Here is a 23488-nt window from a genome sequence, read left to right on the forward strand (position 1 = left end):
GTATGAGTTGTATGATCGCTAGCCGTTTTTTCGATAATACAAAAAAGTAGAGTTGTGATGTTTATTGAAGCAAAAGTGGGGTTAAAAGTTCCTCCAAACATAATACACCACAAAATGTTGTTAAACTACGAATAGACCGTTTATTGACAAAATTAGCTCTCTGTTCTGCAACTTCCTCACCTCCAACTACAAAAGAAATTATATCGGTCTCGCTTTATTCATACAAGATTATTAATCACGCTTCATACGGAACATTGCCGAGACCTAAACAAACGCTTTTCCGTAACTAATGGATGCGATTTTTCACGCCGTTCATCCCGCACACTTTGACCGCAGAAAAGAGACAGCCGTCTAGCAAGTGTCTCATACGAAGGTCAACCGGTTCACATGCTCGTTCGTTGGCCAGAGAGGTGTATCTGTTAGTTTCGTATTCTTTGTGGTGTCTCCTATGCATCACTGTTCCCTTACAAAACATCTTAATGGGACAGCAGAGTGTGCGTTCCTGGCCAATCCATCCACAACCAGAAGCGATAGTATGGGTACAATTTATCGGCTGTCAAAAATTAAAACAAAAATATAGCTACGATAGATCGTGTTGCTGCTATCGGTTTTTTTTTCTTGTGTGTCCTTCGTAGAACATCTTTCAGGAATGTACACCAAAAACCGTTGTTCGGCGTCCGATGACAAGGCTTGGAAATGTGTCCACTCTTATATTTTCTCGAGCGTGTCGAAAAATAGTCCATCAAATACATCATTTGTTTTGGGTTGCCGTTGGTTGGCCATACGCTGATGCTGTTTGTTTTTCCTATTAACGCAATGCACAACAGGTCATCAAAATAGAAAGCATGGAGAGTTTTAAGTTTGACAGCTTAATTGAAGAAATGGTCTAGCGTTTGATCGATCGCGACATGTTGAAAATGTTACAGAAATATTAAAACGGTTTATGATTTAATGCTGTTTAAGTGAAATATAAGAATAAAATGCGTAATAACAATAGAAGATAAAGAAGCATTAATGAAGCAAGCCATTAAAAATAAGCTTGCATAAACATAGAGAGAGCAAGAGTGCACAACGGTCATTCCGTACTTCTTCAAAATATTGACTCAACGTAAAATACAATTCATATTGCTTTTGAAATACTTTCTTCTCCAATCCGTAAGAGGTCATTCTATGTCGGTTGTAATCAGTAGAAAAAAAGAGAAAACAAACGAAATTCAAAAAGCATCTGTCAGAATTATAACTTTTACTTAACATTCATCATTCACCTTATTATGTTTGAAGGGTCTTTAAAGTTGTAGTTTTGTAGCTGTTATCTCTTAGCAATAAGCATTTATAATCTTCGCAATAAATTCCAATCTAATGGAATGCATACATGGAGACGCCTGGTGGCTTTGATACGCGCTCAATATCGATTGACATCTACGTGTTTACATGGTAAAATAATGTTGATATTTCATCAAAGCACTTTATCTCTTCCTATAATCATTACAGTTATTACCATACATACAGCTTCTTCCTTCTATATCACACCTCATTACTGATGCTGATTTTCACTTCTCTCGACAAAGCGATGTCAATATTCCGCAACGTAATCAAACATATATTCCTATCTCTAAACGATCATGCTATACGGGAGACACGACGTGGATTTAATACGCGTTCCATTTCAACCACCACAGCTTTTTTCCATTTCATTTCTCCTTCGTTAAACTAATCTTAACATGATTTTCTTTCCTTCGCAATGAAATGGAGCAGAACATCGTATTAAGCCCATCCTGCAAGCAATTTGCGAATGTTTTCATTTTACATCGACCAACGATGGCGACAAATTAAACATTAAATCAACATCTTTTTTCTTCAAGTGAAACTGTGCATAATGATTGTGTATTTCGAAAGTACATTAAATATTGATTTTTAAGTACTGGAATGGCAATTTTCCCATTTGAGACAATTTAAGTGAGTTTTACAGAAACGTCGACATTTCTGTAAAATTATTTTACAAAGCGTATAAACAATGTGGCAACGAATTACTTTCTACCTTCTCTATTAACTCTGCATTATATATCTTGCACAGCCTTGCAATGTTAACAGTACAGCTGCATTTGTTCCTGTCTCTCCAGGCTGATGAGTTCCACAGAAATCTCTCCACGGCCACTCGGAACATTTTGTTTGCATTTAATTATTAAAATTTGCACATGGTGCACTTTTGGGTCGGAGGTACAGCAGGGCACCAGTGTTTGTTACCGTGGTTCTACTTCAACTCAATACATGTCCCGGAAGGAACGGTTGCACAGTGCTAATTGGCGTCATTCCCAACCAGTTGTTCCAACCGTCGGTCCAAAGGGTCTGTTGACAATTGTCGTTCGCCTGTTTGGAGCAATCCGAGAGCTTCGCCCCCGGGCAAAGGTGTGTTAGAACGGTTTCGAAACGAAACTAATGCAACCATTTTCGAATGTAGCTCTGGCAAAAGGGGTTGGAAATTTGATTTAAAGTCCGTTTCAATTTAATTTACCTTACCCTCTGCAAACGGTTTCAATTAAAGCTGTTTCAATATTGACTCAAACTTGGAAATCGTAAAGGGCCGATGCTATACGTCAACAACTGAAATTGTCTTTCATACTGCCACATCAACACTGTTTTCTTGGAAAATTTAAATGAAGCTTCATTTCTGTTGAAAAGGAGAATTCAATTTCTACTAAATGATTTGCAAATTTAATCACTCGCAATGCACTGTGGATACAGCGATGGTATCTAGTAGCCATGAAAAGGGGAGCGGATTAGACATATAAGGGCGTCTAAATTAAATAGCGCTTTGACATATAATCTAAAACTCGAAACTATTTTACTCAAGAGCTCTCTGAAGTTTGTCTTTCTTATCAAGTCAATCATAAATCACATATGGAAATTAGCAGAGTGACGTAGTGAGTTTATGTAGTGATTAAAATCATTTAGAAATTTCCAAAGATTTTCCAACGATCTCTATAATGCACCATCAGGATAAACAGTGTTTTCTTCCAAAATAAAAGAAAACACCAAGAAGCTAACCCACTCATAATAAACGGGACCAAAGCAACAGCGAGAAAACGAGTTGCTTCCGCCGTTTTGACAGTTGATGAGAATTTTAAATGAGATTTTTAAATCACTTTTTCCACCAAGTCGAACCGGAACAAAATCGTCAGCCTTCTATACCATTCATGCACCATCGTTTGTTTGTGGTGTGTTGTGTATGTTATTTTAGCCTACATTGGAGCTTTTTTAAGTTTTAACCTCCTCTTTTATTACTCCCCGCCGTTGCTTGCTTTTGCCACTTTGGATGAAACTTTCTTTTACCTCGACCATGCTAACCGATCCATAAGCTAAAAAGACAGTTTTTCATCCGTATCCTTCCACTTCTTGATACCGCAGCTGAACGATTGCCATACATTCCTGCACCAAAGCATGTCAAAGCACGTTGAGACATAATTATTGGATGGAGCACCCGGGCATTCCGGGTGATGGAAAAAGTTGAATAGGAAAAGTTGAAGGAAAGCATCTCCTTCCTCTTCCGTCTGTTGGTGATGGATAAGTAAGAGACATCTTGTTGGGCACGTGACGTGAAACGTTGTCACATGAACTTGGAAAACTTTTGTTAGGATATTGCCGCCGTTGTTAAACTTGTAAACGCTACAGTGAGCTTTATGCTACTAATTATGTATGAAGCAATCAAATAGAAAAATCTTTTTCCTAACTGTGATGGACCCTATTGTTTTATTGAGTATACGTTAGCAGCTTAAGAAAATTTAACAAAACACCAGATTTGTTTCCGCTTCAATTGCAAACAGAACTGCATCCGGTGTGAGCCGTCACGTGATGAATGATTGATTGAAGTTGATTAAAACCGGATTTTGATTAACATATCTCTCGAATGTTTTTATTCGATTACGTCCAATTTCATTGCATGTCGCAGTGACATCTTTCTGCACCGATAGCTTCCTGCGACTAATGTCTATCGACACACGGCACACCGGATGGCGCACCGGATCGGATCGATGCAGGCAGTTGTCTCTACCTCACCATCACCATCCGCTACCACAGCCCGTTTCGTGATTGATTGATTTAATTTTCATCTCACCAGAACGAAGGAAATTCAATAAACTTCCAGCAATCCAGGCATCGGTCTCATCGGCCATTGCCATTGAACCGCACATCACAAGATGTACGACGCACTAAAAATAAAGATCTGCCCTGACCTTGTGCCGATGCAGCTGCGTGCATACGATACATTTAGCGGCGGATCAAACGGTAGGCGGAGTAGGCGGTCGCCTAGGGCCTCGTCGTGTTGGGGGCCCCAAACAATTTGTGTCGATTGTGCGATTTTTGGGAATTTAACAGCAGAGTTAATTTATAGCAAAAAAAATAATTGAAAAGGTAAAAAATTGATAAAACATATCTTCCTTGGTAGCGTAAGAGGTACGGAAGAGGTAGCTCCTAGTACAGCAATTTTGGTCGAAAACCGCCGAAAAGTATGCAATATTTAAACACTAACTTTCCCGTTGGTGGAGAAAAATTTCTTCGAAAACTACCAGTTTCCGAATGTATAATACCAGGAGAGCATCCACGGAAGAGGTAGCACCTGGTACTGCGCCGTAAGGTATGCAATGTTTATACACTAATTTTGCAACCAACTTGCAATGCAATGCGCCGTAAGGTATGCAATGTTTATACACTAACTTTGCAACCAACTTGCAATGCAAGTTGGTGCATGCAAGAAACTTGCAAGATGGCGCCCAACTTCGTACTTGCATGCAATCTTGCATGCAAGTTTGTATGCAAGTTTGTATGCAAGTTCTTGCATCCAAGTTTGCATGCAAGTTTGTATGCAAGTTTGTATGCAAGTTTGTATGCAAGTTTGTATGCAAGTTTGTATGCAAGTTTGTATGCAAGTTTGCATGTAAGTTTGCATGCAAGTTTGCATGCAAGTTTGCATGCAAGTTGCATGCAAGAAATTGCATGCAAAAACTTGCATGCAAGAACTTGCATACAAACTTGCATACAAACTTGCATGCAAGATTGCATGCAAGTACGAAGTTGGGCGCCATCTTGCAAGTTTCTTGCATGCACCAACTTGCATTGCAAGTTGGTTGCAAAGTTAGTGTATAAACATTGCATACCTTAAGGCGCATTGTATTGCAAGTTGGTTGCAAAGTTAGTGTATAAACATTGCATACCTTACGGCGCAGTACCAGGAGCTACCTCTTCCGTGAATGCTCTCCTGGTACTATACATTCGGAAATTAATAGTTTTCGAAGAAATTTTTCACGACCAAAGGGAAATTTAGTGTTTAATTATTGCATACCTTTCGGCGGTTTTCGAGCAAAATTGCTGTACAAGGTGCTACCTCTTCCGTGGATGCTTTTCTGGTATCGGAAATCTGAAAATAGCTGGTTGGTATGGAATTTCGTACCAGTCGATGGGAAGTTTGAGCGAGACGAAGCATGCTTTCCGTTTCATCCATCTTACTTACACTAGCGGATTGCTCTCACGAGTTTGATAATATGCAATGCAATAGTGATGGGCAAATTTATTCCACACTGCTTGTGTCACCTCTTGAAAAACATGTTTTTCTGGTATCGCAAATCTGAAAACAATTGTGTTGTTCATGGTCTTAAACATCAACATGAGCGCAACAGGTTTCTAAGAAATTTCTCTGATTGTTACCGTAAAGTTAACCGATTGAAAACTGTACCTTGGGCGAAAAATCGTAGAAGGCGTTGGACTAATTAGGATTCGTAAATGTACGTGAATCGTAAATGTGGCGTTATGGTTCTCTTTAGCGCATACAAACGTTTATATATAGACTAGCTTACTAGGCCCGTTTACAAGGCTACGCAACAGAACTCTGAGATGTAGGGAGCTTTCTTTCCGAGACTTTGCTCCGAGACGAGTGTTGTAAAAATAATGTTTGAAGTACACCTCCCTAACACCGATAATGCCGTAGCAAAATTATAGGCCCCCCTTTAAAAATTCCGCTCTGGTCCTCCTAGGCGATTGATCCTCCACTGGATACATTCATCATCGACTTAACTTGCAGAATGCGATGGATGGTGTCTTAATTCATAGGAGGTGGAGAGAGATTCAAATCTTTTAATATTTGATACCTACCACACAATGCTACTGAACAACAACAAAAAAATTAAAAAAATCTCTTTGAAATGGTAAATGCAACACACCATTCCGTTCTCATATTTTTGACTGCTTTCGCTTTGCATCAGAAGTTAAGGCATACATCATTGTGAATTTGAAGAAACGACTTGTTTATTTTAGTCCACTCCCGTGGCAAACAGTAGATGCTGTAGGTTGATTAGGAGCGAATGGCAGTAAAAAGAGAGGAAACATTTACACCCACGTTCAGCATGGCCACAGACAAAATGCCCGAATGCGATTTGTTCGCAGTTTCATTACGCGATCGCTTTGCCAACTGTGCCGTTGGGCAAAATGTTTGTTTATTGTCCCGAAGTGCACTAATTACCAACAATTAATCAATGGACCGTTCTTTGGACTTTGCCATGCCAGTCCCAATGCTTGAATGGGGAAAAAAACAAAACTGTCCAACGTGCGTGTGTTCAGGGAACGTTGAAACGTTCCACTATACTTGCGAACCATAACACTGAGCAAAATGGCAAAAGGATGTTTTAGCACGAGTTCCAAAAACACAAGGACGTAGTAAAACTTTGAATTTTAGGGTTGGTTTACCCTCGGATCTCGCTGCTATGTGGTACTGTTACAGTTATCGGCCGTTTGCGTTTATGCTCGCAAAGGGGTTATGTAAATGGCAAAAGCTCAAAGCGGTCTTTAAATATTCTCTTGGGTCCTGTTAAACGTCCTTTGTGTTCTTTTACCGAATCGTAAACAGTGCATAGCAAAAATTGTGCCTTTATTAATCCTCAGTTTTGTTACAGGGTTATAGAAAATAAGTTTTTATACTCAGATTTAATTTAATTTGTTAGATATATAAATAGTTTTAAGAACATAGCTTATGTTATTTGCATGTCATGAAAATTATCATCCAACAAAGTATTTTTCAGTCTTACAACAAAAAATCCAGAGAAATACGCATCAAAAGAATTGAAGCTTAATTATTAAAATAGTAATTGGTACGTTACGAAGGTTTTTTACAGCTGATATGTTTACGTTTGTATTTACAACTTGTGTATTCCAACTAGAAATTTATAAAAAAGTTAATACGAGTAAAGAATAAATAATTAACGAGTGGTCACATACAGATATCATTGTGTATATGTCTTTATCAATCGCCAAAGGACCGGGAGATGCAGAAAACTAATCTGATATGTTAATGAATTTGTTAATATGAAAACTGCAAGGATCTACTCCAGCCTAGAGTATCCAGAACATGCTTCTTCATAATTTGTCCAACATAAGAAAACGAAAGACGAATCGGTATGTTGGGTTTATAAACCACGTAAACCTAATTTCACCATGATATGAAATTAATTCTCTTGAGTCACGCAAAGTACTTGCTGCGAGACTGTGATTGAAAATTCAGAATTTTCAATTCACGCATTGTTTACACTGATGTTGTATCTCTCATTGAATAAACTGTAACAAATTTGATTATGGAAAATAGTTTACGAAATAAAATTATCTTAAATTATAATGTATACAGCAAGTCTGTCTGCGATCCATGTTCTGTCTGCGATATTTTTCGAGGGATCGAAGGAATGAAAACGGCAATGGTCCAATGAAAGTTTAACGTATTAAATTTTTCCCTTCACGAACGGATAAAATAACGACGCTGAAAACTTCTCAACACCATTCTTATGCTAATGCTAGCGAGTAGCAGTAGAAAGCTCCTTGCCCGCAATCACTTTTCCTACAGCCCAACTAAGCCCGTATTGTGTTTGCATGTGTAAATGGAGGGCATAACGCTCGTTGACTATCGAACATCGAGACGCAAAAGTTGGTCTTGAGTAATGAAATCCCTAGTCACTGCCAGGCGCACACACTCGGCAAGGATTAAGAAACCCACCCGTTTTACAATCCACCAGCGCGTACCAAATGCAAACGTGGTGCTATGAGCCCAAACTTTCTACCACAGTCTAGTCCGTCCCTTCGTTTTCTGACTCGATAACTCGATAAACAAACTGAACTGCTTTCTTATACCATGCCTTCCTCCGTGCGTACCTTATCCGTTCGATGAATCTTTAATTTCATCGACACTTCCTTCAACATTCAACAACCACCTTTCGGAACGGTCCGTTGCATTTGCACAAACACAGCCGTCGTGCTGGGTTTGCATCGAAAGCATATTCCAAATCGAATGCCGACCGGTATCGCCCTTGAAGCAATATGTTTGCCAATAGCAAATCCATTTGGCACAACCATTAGAGCGCTGAAAACTCGAGCACGGTTTTATACATGACAATTGGAACGAGAGAGGAAAAAACAGCGCCCAACCAAACCTCTGTTGATGACATCTGCCGGCATTAGGTTTTTCTTGTTGCTTCTTATAATCTTACCTTTTCCTCATTCGTTATTCTCTTCTGCAGATCTGCGAACAGCATTTGACCTGCTCGACCGTGACCAGGATGGGCACGTGACACCAGAAGAGCTGCAGTTCATGCTGCGAAACCTCGGCATCCACGTGCGGGACGAACTGATCGACGATCTGCTGCGGGAAGCTAGTCGGACAGGTATGTTTTAAAGCGGTTTCCATTGATTTTCTCAGCGTATGGAAATTGAACTATATGGAGTTGCATTTGTATGTGAACTATACTTTTTTTCGGTAAGATTTTTAAACTTACCTTCTTACAGCAATGCAATACTCAACACCTTCAAGCAGGAAAGTCCAAATATAAATAACGGCAAAATGTTAGCTATTACTAAACATATTAACCATCAGCAAAAGAAGATAAAAAGCAATACAATTTTTGCTAGCGGCAGCATTAGATATCATAACATAAAAATATCATTGAGATTATGAGACGTTTGTAGTGCATATCGGAGCGTCTTAATGCTGAATAGTTACCTCCAAAAATACTTCCAAGTCATTCATTTTGGAGATACTGTTTAAAAAGCTCATCGCTGTGAAAATAAACGTTAAGCATGGGCAATTCAAACAACTGCTGGATTTACTCATCCATTATGTTAATGTGTTTTAAAAGATCTCACTCATTTAGATATCCTAGACCCTGCTCCCAACTTTATTCAAACTCACTTTTCGATAACGTTTAAGATAGAGATATAGCCCAATCAGATCTTTCACCGTGCTTTTGCCTCTTGGTCGAACACAAAACAATAACTAAACAAGCAGAACAATAAGATTTCAAGCTTTCCTTCCAGAAGCGGCCACATCTTTGAACCATTCTTTGGAACATAATTTCTCGAAGTAATCGAGCGTAAGACTATTTCGGCATCCCTTATCGAAGCAAACTTGGACAAATACAAACATTCTCACACAGACACACAAGCACACACACACCGAGTGAATGCTAGCCGAGTGGAAACGGAAAGCGAACTGAACTAAGCATGTACAATCGGGTGCCAGCTGCAGGTCACGTGCAGCGGACGCTATAACATTTCCAGAGCTTTAGGGGCAGTTTATCCGATCGCATGAAATGGAACGACCGAACGAGAAAGAATTGTTCATCGGGTTGCCGGTGCAGAATAAAATGAAAATTCTCCATCTGATAGAATTTGCGTTCAAGGACAAGCGTTCCAGAGAACACGCTTTCTTAGGTACTTCGATAATGTTTTCCTATCAATCGTAGCTCTAACGCTGTGAATGGAATGCCGGGAATAAGCAGTTACCTGTCCCCGATACAGCCATGTTTGCTCTTCTCAGCCTCGGTATTAACTTCTTCTGCCGATAACTCCTCCACAAAGTACAACGCCCTCATAATCCGTTGCATTTGTCACAGGTCGAGGTAAATCATTCAAACCCGGAACCCGACGCTCTGCTCGTGCTTACCATAAAATTCCTGAATCCCCGTGTAAGCGTGTCACCTTGAGGATTTGGCCAAACCTTTGGCGGGAGTTTTTCAATCTCCAAAAAGCGGATGCTTTCCGTAGCAACCTTTGGCAGACAGTCAATACCGTCACAGTGAATAGTCTTCAGTCGTGAGAGGCAATCGTTTCCCGTGCCAAAACCGTGCACCTTGAATGGATGGTTGGCGCCCTTCCATGTCGGCACATTTCCATTAGTCGCTGCCAATCGCAAAAATGCTTCTCCGGTAATGTCATCCCGTGCGGTTTGGTGCCGTATATTTATTAGCAGCAAAGGACGCTAAGGACGCTTGTTATGGAAAAAAAGTAATGTCCGGAGCATTTTTCGAAGAATTTTCTAACTCTAAGCAGGCGTAGGCGGCGGGTCGTTTCAAATCAATAGAAAGAAATTACACTTTTCGATGAATTTTCTTTTAATAACGCACCAGTTGCTAGGCTATTTTACATAATAGATATTATTGTTCTTATATTGACTGCACGACGACCAGAGCATCCGTTTCTTGCACGTGATCTAACCGCTTGCAATGGGGGATTTCGATTGTATATTCGTCGAAATCCATAGCGTTTCACATTGATATTTCCTAAGAGATACTTTACAGTAACGATACTGAAACGTTGAATTGTCATTCTGGAGCACTTCTTACGGATTTCATTCAACAAACAATGAGAGCTACAATAGAAAAAACGAAGATCATAAGAGCTTTCGAAAAGTCTGTGATGCATTCGGATTCGTCCATTTACTCTCTCCAGCTCTAACGGTAAGCTCGAGTACGCTGCAAAAGCATTTACGTAAGAGAAGTGCCACCTTCATTCCATTGTGGCATTGTTAAATATAATCGTAGGATTACGACTAAAACTAAACCTCATTTTGCTTTATGCAATCCGGTCCATATGCAAGGCTGCAAAAGGACAAGTTTTGTGGGGGAGCAAGAGCACAATGTGCAATGATGTGAATGCACATATTCAAAACAGGTAACCAATTATATTTTTGGGACATCAATGTCGAGCCAAACGAAAGGTTTGAATTTGTTTGCAGTATGAGAAATGGAATTTAGATGGTTTGTTAAAGTTTTTGAAGGTTTATAATCAAATTAAAACAAAAGCTTGTTGTGTGTATTATGCATTTGAAACAAAAGTTTTAACCCTTAAAATTTTTCGTTCAGAATTTATTATTCTTTTTTTTATTCGTAAAAGTTTATTTTAATCTGAAACGAGGTGAATTATTATTTTTTTTTAAATTAATCCATTTAATGTCATTTAGTCCATCCCATTTCATAGCGGTAACATTGTCCAGAGCCAAAAACTCTTGTTAACCCTTCAAGCACATTGCTGCGATCGCAAATTGCGCTCTCTCTATGACACTTTTAAGGACATCTTCCAATCTTTTACAGTTTAACTATTGTTTTCCAACTATTTTGTGAAAATTGTTGTAGTTACAACATCAACTGTACATATGAAAGCTAGGAGAATCTTGTGACATCGGCCATTGAAGATTATATTCATCTCTTTTTCAATATAGTAGTTTTCAGTAGTTGTAGTAGTATGGTATTTTTTCTACAAATTAATCTTGCTTGATAAGATGCTACATATACATGGGAGACGGTAGCGACGTCGATATCTAACTCGACGGATATCCCTATGTCAGATTATGTAGCAATCATAGCAGCTTCTACAGTAATCGATAATGACAAAATGTTGAACCATATTCATTTCTGTAGATTTTATTAAACCATTGTCATTAAAATAATTACGAAATGTTCATGAAATAATAAATCCGCATTACTTAACAGAGATTTTCTATTTCTCTATTAAACGATTTACTTCTTAGTTTGATAGGTAGTTGGATCACAGATCAGGAATGGGTCACTTTTATAAACGTTAAAATTAAATCCAGTTACTCTTTGCAAGGGAAAAAAATTCTCACCTAAAAATACATTTGAAACAACTCTTCTTATAAACACAAGCATTCAAATATTACTCTTCTTGCTTAACCCTTGGAATCGCTACGGTGTTCATGTACGTTAACCATTTCCCGCTGAGCACTCTCGGAAATAGCACTTATAGATAAATCTTAAGCAGGACCATCAAATTCGTAAGCTTCTTAACATAACGCAGTTCACTACGTTCGGTGAGCAATACTCAAGGTTTGCCTTACTTATAAGTATAGAGCACAAGCGTATCACACCTTGATTTTCCTGTAGACGACGTCTGTTTTTTTTTAATACGTGGGATTCATCGCCACTGAAGGTCAGCAGACACCCACGTTCGATCGATACGTAAACCAACACACCCAGATACACCCAGTCTTGTTCCATGCACTGCATCCATCAAGGGATGATAAGAAAACGACAAAAAAGCTATCCTCAACGTATTTTTCTTGTGCTGAAACAACGTTACAGAAAAAAATATCTCACCTTAGCTGAAATGTGCTTAGATGCACTATGTGCGCACCATGAACTTTGGATAAGCTCTTACCTTAACGCAAACAGAAGACGTTTCCCGTTACGGTCTAATCATTCAAATCCAATTGTCTTGATACGACCAATAGAACCGGATATACTCGCATCCTGGGGAGAAGGTACTTTATGGTGAACGAATCAGACCAACAATAAATGTTCATGTTCTCCTGGTAGCGCACCTCCCGCCGGGGCGATATTTACTCGTAAAGCATGATAAATGAGATCGAATGACCCTAGTTTCAGTCCCTGCGAAGGCCATCATACTTTCGCGTACGGTAGCGCGCGCGAGAGAGGGAAATAAAACAGCGCAGCGTACGTAGAGTGGTGAACGGGCTGGCGTGTCCGATTCGTCCAATCGTTGTCGCATTCGTTTGCGAGCAGTACCAATCCATGTCACGGTAAATACGCTCGTAAAATATTGCATTTATTGGCGTGCTACGTGGTTGGGTACGTGATTGGAAAGATGCGTCCTCGGGATTCACGCAAGGCACAGTTGCGCACAGTTGTTTTCCAAATCTCTGGAAGCTTGCAGCGCAATCCGCAGCCATGAAGATGTTCGCAAACCGAGTATTTCGTGGGCGACACTGGAAGAAAGGCGGCAAAATTGATTTGCGAAGCGAGATTGAAGCGATGGAAATTCCTGCCAATGGAAGGTATTTTACCGCAGGTTGCTTCTTTTTTCTGCTCCCGCCTTACGGGTAAATATTTGTACAGGATGGTTCATCCTTCTTAATGGCACCCGTGGATGAAGTTATCAAGCCCTCACATACCGTCGAATGAATACATTAGCGTAAGCTGTTTCCATGGATCTTCCTCATTCAGGCAAAATATTCAAAGCATTTTTTGGCGTGGTCGGTGTCATGCAGTGTAGATTGATGGAAATTCTTCGAGGTTAGACCTCGTTTCATATATGCCATTGAATACACCGTGCCGATGGTGTAGGTACAACAAGATATCCCATATTTCTACATTTAGCCGTTGGCTATAACAAATAAAATGCTTAAGAGTTCGAGAAATCCTACACATTCACGTCACTAAGGGATAGCAGCCCCATTACCAATATTTATCCTGTCTTATTTCTGCTGTGTGATAGCAGTTACTTAATGTTAAAAACATTTATCATTGCGTATAACAAGTGAAATCTAAGTAGGAAGAAACGCTTTAAAGCACTGGTCGGTTTTTAATTGTTATTGGGGTGAAAGGTCTACAAACAACCGGGCGTCTCCATTGGTTTGGGAGTTTAACCGAAGTGAAGCGTTGTACGGATGCAAACACAATTGCCACATGGGTAAAGATTATTTCAATTCGAAACACTTGTAGCAAAAGGTCTCTCTAGCGACTTCATGAGCAGAATGAAAGATATTCTATGAACACGACCATCACTTTGCCGGGTGAAATCTAATCCAACGCCCAAAGGGTCACATTCCTATTCTTTACTCGATTTGGGAAACGTGATCAAGGAAAGCAGGTCAACAACACTGAACCACACAGCCGAATCATTTCGTCCTTCCACTGTTGTCCTTTCGGGTGGAATATAGCTCCCGCTTTCGTTTTCTTACTGCGAAAGTAAAATATTGGTTACAGTTGACGCTTGCCAGACTTTCATCAGGTCTGCCTGCTGCCACCGCCGGAACCAGCTCACCAGGAGGACGCACATCAAAATCTTCCCATCCTGCGGGATGATGCGCCATCAAATAAATAGGCCCCATCAAATGGTCTGTTTCATCAGCAAAATGGGGATCCGGTGTGTTTGGCTGCTACCCATCGAAATGTTTATATCTGTAAGTCGTACGTGGAAATCCTTTTCGGGCGATTGCGACCGAGATGACCGTAAACGATTCTGCTCGATGGAGAAATGTGATTACTAAGCATACTTTTGCGACCCGATTTCCACAATCCTGGAATGTGCCAGGACGACAACCTTTAGTGTTGTCGGTGGGTACAACCAGGACCACGTTACTCCGCAAATCGAGAAAATGGAAGGCAAAGAAAAAAAATGAACGAATAGGGTGAATGATTTGGCGATTGGAAGCAAACATAAACCAACGCAGTTGTATTTGCAAATATTACTTCCTATAAAGCAGATGTTACAGTCAGCTTTTTTATTGCGGGATGGCGCTATCGAGGAAGCTTTTTAAGAGCGGTGGAGTGTAAGCAATGCTAATGTTTGTTCTCTTGAAAGCAAAATGATTCCTTAAATCTGATCAAATCGGCTTATAGTTTGTTTCTCTGCAGAAATACACTCACAAATGGTTGGTGAGTCATCAATCATTTCATGCTCCAATTCATGTAAATGCGAAAGATAAGCGGAACGAGCGTTTCCTCAATCTACCATCCCTATTCATCTATTACTCCTTTAACAAATTCCTAACCCGAAGGTATGTTTCACACAAAAACAGGCATTTGGCCATGTTTTTCTTTCTATTCCAAACGGAGCACACTTCCACTACTTGCTTCCACGCAATTGAAACATATGCCTGGTTGCCTGCTATCAATGACGATAAATTATTCCAGAAACAACCACTTACTCGCCCAGTTAATCGCTCGTTTTGCTCGAGAATTGCAATTTAATTTGAATTTATATCCAACTGTGATTGAGAATAAAGGTTCCAGCGCCACAACTCCGACGAAGCATCCGAGACCACACAACAAGCTAATCGATTGTGGGAGAAACTACCCCGTTCCTGCATGCAGCACGCATGCCGATGGCCGGAGTCTTTGCGTTCAGAAATTTATGCACCGTTTTTCTTCTCTGGGGATGGCTTCTGTGGTATTGCGGTGGTACGCATCGTATGAATGGTGGAGTTTCAATACGACAGCCAAACACATCACGAACCAATTTCCCACACTGTTTTGTGTATTTTCCCCGAGCCAATTTTCCCGTTCATCCGTTGCCCTGCTATGCCCCAACAGTAAAGGATTTTCAATTCATCTCGAAGCGCAGTATAGTGAAAGGAAAACAATCATAAATTCAACATCAAAGATTTATTGCCCCACACGCCGTAAAGCTTCGATCGATACCCGTTGCTATGTTCAACATGTTAGCTTTTCGCTACAAAACGCCCAGTCATTTTTTTTCTATCTTTTTTTTGTTGCTACTGCTGTGTATTCATACTTGGAAGCTTTCCCCCACTCGAGGAGGTCGATTGCATTGAAAGTAATGACTGAAAAATGATGAACCCAACGCCTGCAACGAACGAATGAAAGCGTTCGCTATAACAAAAGCGTTTCACAAAAAAGGCAACATGAGTATATTGCGTAGATGGAACAATAAAAATAGGTTAGAAATATAAACAACTGCACGCACCACAGAGCTGTCGTTCCCCTATCGCCGCTGAATGCCGTTACCGGACAAATATGGTGGCCGAAGTGGACTATCGAAGATGAAACAGCATGCACAGGAAAAACTCCGAGCAAAATTTTCCCAAGGGCACCATGAATTCGTTAAAAGTTTGCAGCCCGTTGACAGCGCAACATGGTGTGATAAATCATGTAGAAAAGTATTTTTTTCCCTCTTTCCCCTAAGCATTCAGAGTGTTTTGCTGTAGGATGGACGCATCTGTGCAGTGAGCGGCCGAAAACGATGGTGTTGGGTTATTCATATTTATGTATGTTCAATAAAAATTGCACATCAAAGAAAATAACAATTAATAATTTTATAAGAAACATCAAGCGGGAGCTGAAACAACCATCGACGAAAAGGAGCATAAAACAGTAACAAACTTAAAACACCCCATAGGGAGTTGATCTACACGATACAGGATTACCTGGGTGTTACAAAGTGCATCTTATTTCTAATTGCCCACTAATGAGACACAATCGTCGAATCGTCGCCACTTTTTGACTGTCGAATTGAAATTAAAACAACACGTATCCGTTTCTTGTTTGTTCGGCCTCAATTTGGTGGCCCTCCGTTCGGTCAATCACAAAATACAACGCCAAATGCTTATGTAATGCTAACGAGCTTTGCTAACTAATGAGCCTGTGTTGTCGAATGAACCTTGCTCCGTTGATCACCGCATCATCACCTAACATGGGCCAAATTAATTGGGAATCAATCGACAAACATAAAAATGCCTCTGATTGGTTACATGTTACATCGGAATCGATTGACACTAATTGCCGAATGTTAACACCTATTCACTCGTATGCCACCAGGGTACGCCAGGGGACCAGTGAGGCTGCATTAATTGTTGAACCTCCAACAAGTTTCGCTACACCACACGTATCGTATCGTAGCGCTCGACCTGGAAACTCGTCGGATAGAAAAACCTAAGATAGCCCCTTTTAGCGGTTTGTTTTCAATCACGAAAGCAACGCAGTAACAACACGCACACAAAAAAAAACACAAACAAATGCTATATCAACTGGATGTAATCCATCCGATTTGCTCGTTTTTTTTGCGGAAACACATGAGCTACCTTACCGGTCGGTCTCGAGGCGAAGATTTGTCTAACATGCGTACGCATGCGAGCAGGTAAATGTCGGCATTTCAGCAGCAATAGCGATAGAATTTCCGCTCTCGAATCGTTTTGAGTTTAGTATTGCCAGAGCCGATCGATTGATTTCGATTCCGGCAGGAAATCCTATCCAACCGAATCGTCCCAAAAGCCCTCACCACTCTAAGAAAAACTGAATGAAATAAAGCAGTTGGCCTTTATTTTCTGCGAGAGGTTGCAAAAGATACTTCATTCTCATCGCATAGGCCATGATACTGCACACATAACAAAAAATGCTGTGGGATTTCCTTCCCACAATAAAGCTTGACTATTGCAAAACATGCTTCTTTACTTGATTGTTTTACTGCCGGTAAATGTTCTGAATGATTCTGTGTATCTAGAAGATTCTTTAACAACTAAAGCCTTAGAATGACCCCTTCAAGATTTTAAAATAGATATGTTATAAATCGATATTTGAAGCAAGGTAAAATAAATATACAGGCAGTCTACGAGATACGCGGTTCCTCTTATACGCGGATTTAGAGATACGCGGTTTTTGGAAATTTGACAGCTGAGCTAATTTATAGCACAAAATCTATTCAAAAAGGTGAAACTTGGTCGAAAAAACCTTTTTTTTTGTCACATAAAGTATTTCTTATTTTAATGTATTCTTTATTAAAATCGCCTGATTCGGTGAAAAAATTAAGTCCAACGAAGGAAGTCGACACTGTGACTTTGAAGTATAAACGAAATTGCACCAGGATTCGACTTCCGCGGAAATTCGAGTTACGCGGATTTTTTCCGGATTATAGCGGTCCGCTATAATAGCGTATCTCGAGGACTGCCTGTATGCATAATTGTACATGTTTGATAAATTGCCATTTTTTCTCATGTTGAACGATCATGATGATGGTTAGCTATTTAAACTTGTCACGTAATTGTACTAAAAATGAAACACACAAACGAAAACACAACGGCTCTGTCAAATTTTCGCTCAGTAGATGCTTCAATGCAAGGAATTAATATTAATGACACCTTTCGAACTTTCGAGTCGGAAAGAGAAGAAGCATCCGATACTAATAGCCACGGCTTTTATAGCGGAAGTCATTAAACATATGTTGTACCGAAATTAAACCCTAAGCTTGCTACGGTCTGTTTGTTTTCAGTTTCCCGACTGCTTGCCGACACACACACTTATACACTGAAAAGGACTTTTTAGCTGAACCCAAGACCGTGCCTTTTGAAGCCTTGCAAAACAGACCAATAGGCATTCAACTGTTGATCCAAGGAATTAAATCAACGACAGTTAGATCCTTTACCCAAACAAAGAATATGCGTACCTTTTGCTCGATTGATTGAGTAATGTTTTCGACCTGTTCCGTCGGGTTGTCCCTTTAGCTTTTCTTTGCTTCGTTTGTTTTTACTACGCTACCATTCCTTCGATCGCGTCTGCGTGGGGGGGAAAGTTTTTCAAAGTTTTTCCCATCTTTTCAACCGCCCTCCTGCTCCGGGACCGCAATGTCCACGCAAAAACGAAATGCCAACTAAGACATCTCCGCCCTATCGGCATCCATTGGCTTTCCTTTGTCTTTGTGTTTGCCGTTCCGTCGGGGCAAAGTTGGTACCGCCATTCCGTGGATCTGGGTGCATTCGTCCCGTTATCGATAAAACATTTCCACAAAGTTGGTGGCTTTAAAACCAGGCTTTTGTGTTGGCAGCGGGGGAAACTTTGTCCACAGTCGATAGTCTGCACCACATCAGACCACCATCGAGGAACCGGGGTGGGATTGAATCATAATGGTGTAGTTTCGCGGTTTGCGTTCGAGTGAACTGTTTGATGAAATTGTCGTTTTAATTACTCGACACGCTATCAGCGGTAAGCGCAGTTTTATTATCCCAAACGAACTGTACGAGTCTGTCCGCTTTCGCGGGTGTACGAGTCGCAATGTGTAGTCACCGGCAAGAGTTGCTTGGAGTTCGGTCCTGAATCGGCCAGCATCAGGTTTTTCTTACCTAATGACATCGTCGTGGGTTACTCTTTTGGGGAAAATTTTAGAAATTATCCAGCTGCCTTTTGTTGAATGCCGGTCAGCACACGAAGAACCCTTTTTTTCCATCTCCAGCTCGCAAGATAACTTTCCCTTTTTTTACTAGCTCAGCAATAATTTTAATTTTAATATCCAAGGTACTAAGATGCGGACAATTTCCCTAAGTTTGGTAACAATTTTTCCTAAATGTTTCTTTTTCTTTTGCCCATCATCATTGGGGGGGCTTAAAAATGGACGCCTTGCGCCATGCATAATCACACAAGAAAGCGGGAAGCAACAAAAACACCGTCAACCCTCAACATTATAAACAGCTCGAATCAAAGCTCCGGTACTTGAACTTCAAAAGGAAAATTTTGCCTAATGAACCGGAGCCCAATTCGCCCGGAGGGTTTTTATTATTATGGGGTCTTTTTTGTTATTGCCATTTTTCATTTCACTGTGCTGTACCCGTACCCTATCGGTTGCGCTGGTGTCGGCGAAACGGTAATGTATGCAGGTCGACGGAAAGCCGAACCTGCACGCCACCATTACGCAGCAAACCCCGATGGTAGCGGGACGCAACAAAAAAAAAGCTACACAAACAATTTTCAACTTCAATCCCAGCTAATCTACTTGTCGTTTACCTTGCCGTACTTTACATTTTAATGCCATTTCTCATGCCGGGTTTCTCTTTCTTCCTTACTTTCTCTTTCGGTCCATCCGGTTTCCTGTGTGCAGGCAGCGGGCTGATAGACGAAACAGAGTTCCTTCAGTGGGTGGCGAGAATACAGGCCCTAAAAGACGACAGCAACACCAGTAGCAGCAGTAGCAGTAGCAATAATCCCGCCCAGTCAGCCGACGACGATCTAACGCAGGATCTAGTGGCAGCGTTCCGGTGAGTGGGAACAATACGCGTGGCTCACCGTTTGTGATGGTTCGCGTAGGATCGGTGGGCAGTCTTTTGGCTGGCCAAAAGCGGCTTACGTGTTAAGGCAAGCAGAAAGCGCGTTTACGTGTGGAGAAGCTTGAAAAAGTGACGTGCAGAACGTTAGCTTGATGGGACCAAAGGAATCCAAGAACAAGTCAATTATATTTCTTACTGCGGTTAGACTAAATGAACTAACCAATAGTGTAGAGTTATAATCTCTTTATAGCACAGTGATGATTAAACAAAAAGTTAACAAAGTGGATGGTATATTAGTGGTAATCATACAGCTGGGCTACATTTTTTTTATTCCTGAAGAACGGCCCTGTCGTATTGCTTAAATCTATTGGAATCTTAATCTGAAGTACAACTCACATTAGTTTGGATCTGCTTCAAACAGTAAAAGGGCACCGATGTAGTCGATCTTCGGGCCTCTAATTCATTTGATTTGATATCCTTAACACAGTCGGTTTGTAAGAAAAACATCAAAGCACTTCAATGCAATGCCACTCAATTACTAAATATGAATTACCAATCCGAATGGTACCTATCCCTACCGTTCTTCTCTTTGCCATTTTTTACAATTAGTGCTTCGAAAGTGCTCCGTAGAATGTAAACTATGCACCACTAAGTAAAACTTGATTCGAATGCCATTCAGTGCACTTGACGACTGCTTTTGTTTCATGTTGCAGAGTATTCGATCGTGATGGCAATGGGTACATAACGCGAGACGAGCTGAAATCCGCCATGGATATGATCGGCGAGAATGTGACCGAGTACCAGCTAAACGAGATGCTGGAGCTTGCCGACGCGGACAAGGACGGCCGAATCAACTACGAAGGTAAGTGGCCATTATGCTGCTGGGATTTTCAAGTGCCGTTTCATAATTTACATCATTTGTACTTTGCCATTGCCGCCTTGCTAAGAGCACACACCTTCCTCCAGAGCGTCCCTATCTGTATGTTTCCCATCAATCAGTCCTCGATCCTTTCATGCCCATATCCTGGAAACTGGGGGAATGTTGCATTAATCGAGAGCGTCTTTCCAGAGCTACAAACATACTCATTAAAGCCTTCACTTTCTGTGCGCTTCGTTACTGTCAAGTGCATGGACAGGTTTCATTTTTGTGGAGAGCGTAACGGGTTTTATGTGTTTTGTAGGATAGAACGAACAGCAAGTTTCATAGTTTCATCCTACGAAAGACATATCAGATTTTGTTCATGTTTGTTTGCTAGTAAAAGAGATGTGATTTGAAAAGATGCGATTAATCAGATAATATTTGCACTTTTGCAGTTTGGACAAGTGAATGGAAATGGAGTGTGTAAATAATTACAAATGATCTGCATGGACATTCTTCATCGTGAATCGTAGTTTCGTCAGCAATTCAATTGCATCATCTGCCGAAAACAATTTTCAAATAAATACAAAAAATGTTTACGTCGGATATGCTGAACTGAAAATGCTCCAGCCAGTATTTTCTGATTCGTTACAATACAAGCACTGATTTGATTGCGAGTCGTGTCTACCGTACTGGCAAACAAGCTCGTTACTGTTGATGGTCAGTAGTAAACCGCATCCGATCGCCACCATTATTCCACCGGCAGTTGAAATTCGAGTTGAGTCACTTTGCCGGCAGTAAATTGCAAAACGCCGTTCGCTTAATGTGTTCATTATCGAACAACAGTGCCTACGGTCACTAAATCAGTTGGACGTTCGAACCTCCAAACCCCCTCCTAATCCGGGCGGAGACACGTGGTTTCAGTGGATTATATGTTGCGGTTAACTCGTTCCCATAACGCTTGTCCGTTTGTCCCCGAACCACTGTGTCGACCACTCTCCAAGCCCATTTTCTACCTTGGCCTTGAGCGTGCCTGTTGCAAACGGAAAACCGTGCGTTTGTTCATGCCTCACACGCCCTTCAAAGGGACACAATAATCTTGCGTCACCAACAAAACCACCTCCATGCGCTCCAAACCCACGCCCTGCCATCCGATGGCATCGATACGGATAATGCGAGAGATGGTGTTAATTTAATTAAACCCAACGGCATGACAATACTGGCCCAGCCACAGCCAGTACATTTCGCTACGGTCGTCCGTCTTCGACCATAACCACAGTTTGGCGGGTTTGGCCGAGGCTCCGCGTTTCTTAACATAACCCACAAAAGGCGCATTTTGGAGGACTGCAAAAGGGTCTTGCAAAAGGGTGTGAAGTTTATTGTGCACTAAAATTAATAGGCATCCAATTAAACCATTAAAGCGAGCAACGCAGCGCAACTGATGTGTGGTGCGCAGCCGTTAAATCGCGGTAGGTCGTGCCAGTATAAGAAGTAGAAATTGTAGAGAAACGATTTATGTCTCAAGTAGATGAAACCGCTCCATGAAATATTTCGCGGTTAAAACGTTTACGGGTGAAGCGCAGTTGGGGTCCTTGATGTAGCTTCCTTTTTTGCCAAAAAAACTTTGAAAGTATAAAACGTGCCTACACATGAAGTCTCTTAATGCAAAGCGTTCTATTGTGCTGCTGACATCCATACATAAGGTGGACATTCGGTATTTCCATTTGTTTTTATTTATTTATAAATTAAAGATCACTGAAAGGAATTAATTTATAACACATCCGTTATGGAAACCCATTTTTTGTGAAATTGAATCTAAATTCTTTACCAAACCCATACATCTAAAATTAGTTTAACCCATTACGTCACGCGTACATCGGCGTATGTTATTTCGTACGCGAAAAATAATCTCTTTGAAGAACTGTGTTTATTAAAATAAAGTGTCCAACTAGTATTAAGAGTGTCTTTAGTGCTAGGAACACTTTTCGGATAAATCTTGTTTATTTTTGTTGTAAAGTTCGGGAAAATCGAGGCAAAAAGCGAGCTTCCAAAATTTCAAAAAAATACTTTTCAACGAATTTTATACGAAGTGCGATAAAATCATTGTTGACATGTGTTATAACATATTTTTCAGCAAAATTTTTATAAGTTTATGTGGAACATTTTTATGTGGAAAACATTTTTTTTTGTTCTTGAGGTGTGTCGAGTTGTGAATATGGCCAAGTGAAAAAAATATCCTAGCCCCCAATTTTGGGTCCTTTCTAGGACTTTGAAGTTTGTTGGCATTTCGATCGAGATGTTGTACCGCTGGGATGTAATGGGTTTGCACTTTCGAATTTCTTTTTTTAGTTTTGCCATTCTGTTTGATACGCGTAAGAGCTTTTGCGTCTGAAATAAAAAATAACCCAAAATTGGCCAATATCTGAGCAAATTTCGAGAACCATGTTTCTGTGATGATTAAAGATTACGTAAGAAACATAAAAATTCCGTGACTAAATAATAGATTTCTTAGAAGTTTTACACTTTTACGCATTTCACCAAAATTAGTTTTACATAATTTTACCTGTGCAATTCCATTTCGTCGTGTCGAATGCTCGAAACTGGAGCAAAATTAAGACTTCCGCCGCGATATTGCACCGAAGAATTATTTACAAGGGGTTATAAATGGCTACATACGATGCCAGAAAAGAGTGTATGCAGTTCAAAAGTTCAAATCGAACAAATCGTTCATATTAAAAAGTTATGAATGAGCAAGGTAAAGTTTTGAATCCGCGATCAGAACACTGCGTCACTGATTC

At 40.5% G+C, this 23488-nt stretch overlaps 1 protein-coding gene across 7 annotated transcripts in view; it reads left to right on the forward strand.

Annotated features, from left to right (window-relative positions):
• The window catches only part of LOC128303457 (calcium-binding protein E63-1), a 68693-nt gene that overhangs the window by 42638 nt on the left and 2567 nt on the right, over window positions 1–23488 (forward strand). For all 7 annotated transcript variants that reach the window (XM_053040414.1, XM_053040413.1, XM_053040416.1 and 4 more), the window contains 3 exons: window positions 8547–8690; window positions 19666–19822; window positions 20545–20693. In XM_053040414.1, the coding sequence (XP_052896374.1) occupies window positions 8547–8690; window positions 19666–19822; window positions 20545–20693 (450 nt within the window). The remainder of the gene's footprint in view (window positions 1–8546; window positions 8691–19665; window positions 19823–20544; window positions 20694–23488) is intronic.

The sequence above is a fragment of the Anopheles moucheti genome, chromosome 3 (genome assembly GCF_943734755.1).
Source record: "Anopheles moucheti chromosome 3, idAnoMoucSN_F20_07, whole genome shotgun sequence".
Lineage (NCBI taxonomy): Eukaryota > Metazoa > Arthropoda > Insecta > Diptera > Culicidae > Anopheles > Anopheles moucheti.